Genomic DNA, 6,865 nt, shown 5'->3' on the forward strand with positions numbered 1-6,865 from the left:
AAGAAATGAATAAACCATAACAATTCGGTCCCATTCAATCTGGAGCTGAAGGCCAAATTAAAACTCAGAATGTCTCCTGAGACCTTTTCGACCATCGATAGATCAAGTCTCATCAAGACACTGAAGACAGCACAGTACATCTTTTTTTTTTTTTTTCCTTTTCATACTTGGCATTTAAAATTTACTGGTATGAACACAGTGGTCTGATCGGAACTCTCAGTCTTTGAGAGTGCTAAATCTTAGCTCGTAGTTAGATGGGGATGGGTTTCTTATGCACGCTGTTCCTGTTCCTGTTCATCTTAAATGTATTATCCCCTTTTGGGTGCCAATGGTCATAGTCTTTGCAACTATTAATTAAGGTTTCCACCCATCTAATGCTATCTTTTGTCTCTGTTCACCCCTCCAAACTATGAAAAGAAGTAATCTATCCTTCCATGATGGTACTCCCATGGAGAATGAACTTGCTTTCTTTACTGTTGGATGACTTTCTGAACTTGTTAGTCAGGTGATTCATATCTGAAGCACAGAGAAACACATGAGATTGAGCCTATTGAAATACATTGAAATGCAACCATCCTGTATTCAGCAAACAATCAGGGAACTGGCAGCTAGAGAATCAGCAGGAGGTAGAAAGAGGAAGGCCACAAGTAATTGCACTATATGGAAGAAACAAAGAAAACTGGATGCAGGAGAACATGAGAACAGGGGAGAGACAGATGAACAGATAAGGAGACGCCTCGACGTGCCAATGGATATGCCCGTAGACATGGCTATCACATTGCAGATGGATCGGATGAACTGTCAATTGGAATCTCGATCGGAATCTCAGCTCATGAATCTCGATGAAGAAGATGAACAAACTGTTCGCAAGCTTATAGATGGACCATTTCTTTCCAATGCAAGCGTGGACACCAGAAAGGGTTGCATTGAAAGATACATCAAAAGAACCTCCAATGCAGAACTCGCTCAAGGGGTGTGTATAGTATGTGCCAGACTTCTCTTCCTTTCTAATATGGAAATGAAGACTGTCGCTGATCTGACCCTTTCACGCCTCTTGGTGCCTTCACGGCCTCACCCCAAACACACATTATTCAATGGTGCATTGTTACATGAAGAAGCAATCACAGATGGCTCTGGCTATGCCTGTAAAGAATGTCTGCAACATTTACAAGCTGACCAAGTTCCTCCTTTATCCCTCGCAAATAACATGTGGAGAGGAAAGATACCATTAGAACTGTCTATATTAAACTTGGCAGAGCGAATTCTGGTAGCAAAACATTTACCATGCACTTACCTAGTCAAACTCTATCCCAAAGCAGAGCACGCAGAGCATTGGCTAAGCGAGGGTGCAATGTATATGGGTTTAAAAGGAAACATATCTTCTTTTCCACTCAATCCGAGTCACATAGCAGGTTTGGTTTCCACCAATGTATCGCCACCGCAAGTGAAGATTCTAGCAGCTGTTATTGGCATCACATTCGTCATGCCAAGGGGTTTCAAGATGAGAGAGTTGCCTAAGATGTTCCATGTCAGAAGGGAAATTGTTAGACACGTGCTTTTGTGGTTAAAAGAAAATAATCCCCTATACAGCGATATCATTGTTTCCGACGATGCTCTGGTGGAGCTTCCTGCCGATGGAGTACTGGAGGAAATCCTGTCCAATGTTTGCACATCCAATGACATGGCAGGTCTTGCTGTGGAGCAAGACAGCTACATTCCAGATCAGGATAGCTGGGATTTTTTTGGTCAGTAGGCTCCGGTTTTTTTGTAATTGAACATAACATTTAACATTTAATAGCTCAAGAACCCAGTTTCGCACCCATTTCAGGTGCTGGGACAGGACCAGAGCCCTTTACAGAACCAGGTAAGAATATGCATCTTATTGTTGTGACAGGCATCACACAATAACGCTACATTCTACAGACACATTTTTACTCCATGCAAATGGTATAATTGACGTGAATGGCAATGACATCACTGATACAGATATCATGGTGCATGCATTGGCCAATCTTGGGGGTATAGAAGGAGCATGAAAACTGAGACCAGAAGACAAATACTTCATCAAAAGAGGTAGCGCGTTTATCAATGAATATGCAAGAACAGATAAAGAAACAGGAAAAAGAACGGACAGTGGGCCAGAAAATCCAAACCATCTATTGGGTGCTTTTCCCTGGCTATTTCCCTACGGATGTGGAGGGTTCGAAGTGGATAGGAACAGAATTGTACCTTATGAAGTACACTCGAGATGGGCACTACAATATGAGGATCGCAGATTCAGAAAAGACTACCACTTCGTCTTCCAGGTATACGGAGTTATGCACAAACGAAACATATGTCGTTCTGCCTGCCTTCAAATTAAAAGATCCAGTTTCATAAAAAACCGTGCAGCTATAATGAGCTTGACACCTGAGACCCTGAAGAAAGCGAGTGAGGAGGAAGCGCACCGGGTACCCTTCTCCCATCCTGGTGTACGGGCTCTCAGAAAGCAGCTATCTGCAGTTCGTGTTTGTGTTCCGGGAACAGACAAGTCCAGAAGGAGTATCCGATCTAAAATTTGGAGTATGAACCTTGTTTTTAATCTGCCCAGCTTGTGGATCACCATCAATCCTTCAGACATGCACAATCCCATTGCACAGGTCTTAGCAGGAGAAAATATTGACCTTGATCACTTTGTTAAAACTGCAGGACCCAATCTGGAAGACCGGGGCTTGAATATGGCTTCAGATCCATTTGCTGCCACACAATACTTTCATCTTGTCATAAGTATTGTATTGCAAGAATTGTTTGGTATCAAAGGCGCAACATCTGGTTCCTTCATGTCAAGGAAGGAAGAGATATTTGGCTTGGTGAATGCTTACATTGGAGCTGTAGAAGCACAGGGTCAAGGGACCCTTCATCTTCATATCCTATTGTGGCTGAAAGGAGCACCGTCATCTAAGACCATGATGCAAGCATTATTGTCTGATGCCTTTAGAGAGAAAATGAAAACGTTCATCAGAGCTAACATCACTGCCGATCTTAACGGTGCGTGTTCCGAAGAGATTGAGAACATGGCAAAAGGAACTGCCATATCCTATGCTCAGCCTATACACCCATCCGAGCCAGGCTACGAGTCAAGAAAGACCGAAGCGCTGATGACAGTTGCTCGCACTGTGCAGTATCACAAATGCAAGGTCGGTATGTGTGTCATAAAAAAAAAGGAGGGTCGTCCTCCAGCATGTAAAAGGCAGGCACCATTCCCCATGTCGACAGATGCATGGGTTCTTCCAACAGGCGAATGGGGACCCAAACGTCTATCTTCAAAAATGGTAGCTTGGTGTCCCAAATTGATGGAGTGCTTGAAAAGTAACCAGGACATAAAAGTGATCACGAATGCTGTCGATACAAAGGATATCACCTGGTATATTACGAACTACACTACTAAAAAACAAGTCCTGACTTGGAACACATCTGCAGCACTTGCTTGTACACTGGCCTTTGAGATGGAAGCAGACAAAAGAACCATTGAATGCAGAGATCTAGGAAAGAAATTAATCCAGAAATTCGCCCATGCTATGAATAAAGAACAAGAATTCAGTGTCTGTGAAGCTATATCCCAAGTCATGGGATGGGAAGACCGGTTCATATCTCACCATTATGTGACTGTGTATTGGGATGCCATCATTGCAGCTTTACAGGATGCTTATCCTGAAATTTGAGCGAAACTGTAAGTACATTATTACTATACCGTACCATACACGGGTCTTATAAATTTGTCTCTGCAGATCATATACAGAGGAATTGGCCCGCGATTCTAATGGAATGCTAGTCCAAAGCCAAAGCGACGAGGTTACTATGCCCATAGAATTTGTCGGCAGGGAAGTCAGACTGAAGGATCAATTACGAGAATATTCTGATAGGGGAGATGCTTTAGAACATGTCGCGTTCATGGATTTCTTTAGCAAAACATACGATGGCGAACCTCCAAAGGGAAAAACAGGTACAGGAAGAAGTGCAGGCATTCCGTATCAAACCAGAATGGACCACAGAAAGAGGTGTAGAGTTCAGAGACAGGCTGGTCATGAGACTATTGTCCAGTTTGTAGGAACATGGTTCCCAAGAAGCAATAGGCACGACTGTCGAGAATATTATTGCGCTTCAATGTTGGCATTGTTCATGCCTTGGAGATCCATGAAAGATTTAAAAAATGAAGGAGAGCATTTTGAAGATGCTTGGCACAGGTTTTCGGTGAATCTAACCCCAAAGCAAGTAGACGCCATCAAAAATATACAGTACTTTCACGAAGCATCAGATCATGCTCACAGAGATAAAAGCAGTACAGCAAGCGGTGCATTATTGAACCTGGACAATGAACAGTGTCCATCACAGGATGACTCAATACTATGGGGAGGTGAAGGAGAACTTGAAGGAGGTTACGGCCATTCCGAATATACCGAAGCAGACATAAAAATTGCAGAGACCTTGAGACATCCGATGAGAGAAGTACAATTCAGAATCAATGCTATGGAAAGGGCTGTCGACTGCGGAATATTCAACATGCCGACAGTATACACTGCTCTGCCAGCGGTTGCACCGATTGCTGATGCCGATGATATTCTACAATTCTGGGAGTGGAACAAGCTGCTGAAGTCGATTACCAGAGATAAGGAAAAGGACAGAAGGCATGGTACAGAGGACAGAAGGGCGGAACTTCTGTGGACAATGGAACACTTACACTCAGAAGTCAGCGAACCAGGCGGTAGTAGAGATGTACCTAAAAGGCAGCTGCAAGGTAGACCTCTCTTGCAATTGCTAAACGAGGAACAAAAACGTGCTCATGATATTATCGAAAGTCATCTCAAAGCTTTTTTGTCAGGAAAAAACCCTAGACCACTACATATGTTGGTCCAGGGACAAGGGGGAACGGGAAAAACGGTGTTGATCAACGCCATTTCCGAAACCTTTCTTTATTACGATGCTGAAAACTTGTTGGCTAAAACAGCCACTTCTGGAGTAGCAGCTAGCCTTATCGGTGGCCAGACACTTCATTCGTTTGCAGGGATACCAATTAATCCAGGAAAATCAGATGATTGGTATGATAAAAGCAGTAAAGAGACCACGAGAAAATGAAAGCACAATATCAAGGGAAAACAATATTTGGAAATAGACGAGTGTTTGATGTTGATCAAAGATATGCTAGCCTTGGTATCAGAAGTCCTATCCAAGGAAAAATCACACAGTGGTGGAAACGGTGCACTTCCCTTCAGAGGGATGAGTGTCATTCTATTTGGGGATTTTCATCAGTTCCCACCAGTTGGAAACCCCACTGCGTCACTATACGATTCTTGAACCAAAGGAGAACGTGCTAACATCGGAAAAGCTCTGTATCAACAATTCACAACTGTCATCACCCTTTTGAAGCAGAATCATGTTCAGGATGAAGAGTGGATGGCTTTTCTAAATTGTCTTCACATAGGAGCTTGTACTGCAGAAGACTTGCGATGACTTGATGAACTTGTCATTGATCCCAAAGAAGGATTGGATTTCTCTTCCGTGCCATGGAAAGACGCAATTCTAGTCACTTCAAGACATGGACCTAGAGACCAGTGGAACACCGAGGCTCTGTGCAGATACTGTTACACTTCCAGTCAGCACCTGTATACATGCTGCGCTGAAGATATGACGGGTAGAGCCAGGAGTGAACTTACAATGGAGGAAAAAGTCATTGTCATGGGAATGAGATCCAAACAAACAGCATGGCTAGACCATAAAATACAAATAGCAGTGGGAATGTGAGCTATGGTATTGATGAACATTGCAACTGAGGCAGACATCGCCAATGGCACCCGTGGAACAATCGACTCAATAGTACTTGACAGTCGAGAAATTATATCACACAATACAGGCATTGAAGTGGAACTAAAGTACCCACCTGCCTTAATCGTGTTTAGACCAGATGTTTCTTCAGATGACTACGTCTTTCCCGGCCTTCCAAAGGGACTAATTCCTATTGTACCGAATGAGGGAGGCTTTACAGTACGAAGAAGAGATGGCTCTACTGCTAGAATTCATCACAGGCAGCTTGCTTTGACTCCTGCATATGCATTTACTCATCACAAATGCCAAGAACAGACAATAGAATATGTCATCGTTGATCTAGGAAAGCCTCCCAGTGGAATGCTGGATCCTTTCAACGCCTATGTAGCACTGTCCAGAAGTCATGGTAGGTCGACAATATGATTGATCAGAAGAGGCGAAAACGAGCTTTATATGAGGCACCCATCATTGAATGAATTAAAACGTGAAGACGACTGCCTCTTGAAACTCACAGAAGTAACAAAAAGAAGGTTTGAACAGGGCTACTATTATCAGCTGTAGGTAACTTGCCGTACTTGTAATGAAATATCATGATTTCAAACTTGATGCATTCTCGCCTTTGCACATGCCAGTGAAATTCCTTGAGGGGTACCAGGACTTGACTTCAAGTTTTCAGTTCACCATATCTGTGCCTGTGCCTATATCCTAATGTAGTACTGACCAAATTTAACTGAATGAAATTAACTTTCAGCTGGTGATAAAAAAGCAGTCATTATGAACAGCAGAGTCGCTGCTGGAATTCCCCGTTTAGAATTTTCATAGATGCCCCCCAAAAAAAGAGCACATGTTTGACACCTAATCCGATTTCAAGCACTTCCACCATGACCAAATTCAGTATTAAATCCAAATCCAAAGCAAGTGAAATTGAAGTGATCAGAGATGGCATTGCCAGATCCAGATCCAACATTCTCTCTGAACTTAAGCAAACTGTTATTTCAACTTACAAACTATAGAAAAATACAGGGGTTTATAAACAAGACTTGCTTATTAATGAACTGCTATCTAT

General features: G+C 42.8%; 2 protein-coding genes across 2 annotated transcripts; both read left to right on the forward strand.

Moving 5' to 3' along the window:
- Positions 1–565: 565 nt before the first annotated feature.
- EV420DRAFT_1487302 (uncharacterized protein) lies at positions 566–5,112 on the forward strand (the record flags this gene model as incomplete). The annotated part of the gene is made up of 9 exons (XM_060470508.1): positions 566–973; positions 1,025–1,745; positions 1,799–1,864; positions 1,924–2,019; positions 2,072–2,306; positions 2,366–3,180; positions 3,256–3,622; positions 3,768–3,982; positions 4,088–5,112. The coding sequence occupies 9 exons, from the start codon at positions 566–568 to the stop codon at positions 5,110–5,112; spliced, it is 3,948 nt and encodes a 1,315-aa protein (XP_060322432.1).
- Positions 5,113–5,781: 669 nt separating this feature from the next.
- On the forward strand, positions 5,782–6,621 carry EV420DRAFT_1487303 (uncharacterized protein; the record flags this gene model as incomplete). Its single annotated transcript, XM_060470509.1, has 2 exons — positions 5,782–6,205; positions 6,551–6,621. The coding sequence occupies 2 exons, from the start codon at positions 5,782–5,784 to the stop codon at positions 6,619–6,621; spliced, it is 495 nt and encodes a 164-aa protein (XP_060322433.1).
- Between the last annotated feature and the right edge of the window lie 244 nt (positions 6,622–6,865).

This window comes from Desarmillaria tabescens (assembly GCF_030435595.1).
Source record: "Desarmillaria tabescens strain CCBAS 213 chromosome Unknown EV420scaffold_118, whole genome shotgun sequence".
In the NCBI taxonomy this organism is placed as follows: Eukaryota; Fungi; Basidiomycota; class Agaricomycetes; order Agaricales; family Physalacriaceae; genus Desarmillaria; species Desarmillaria tabescens.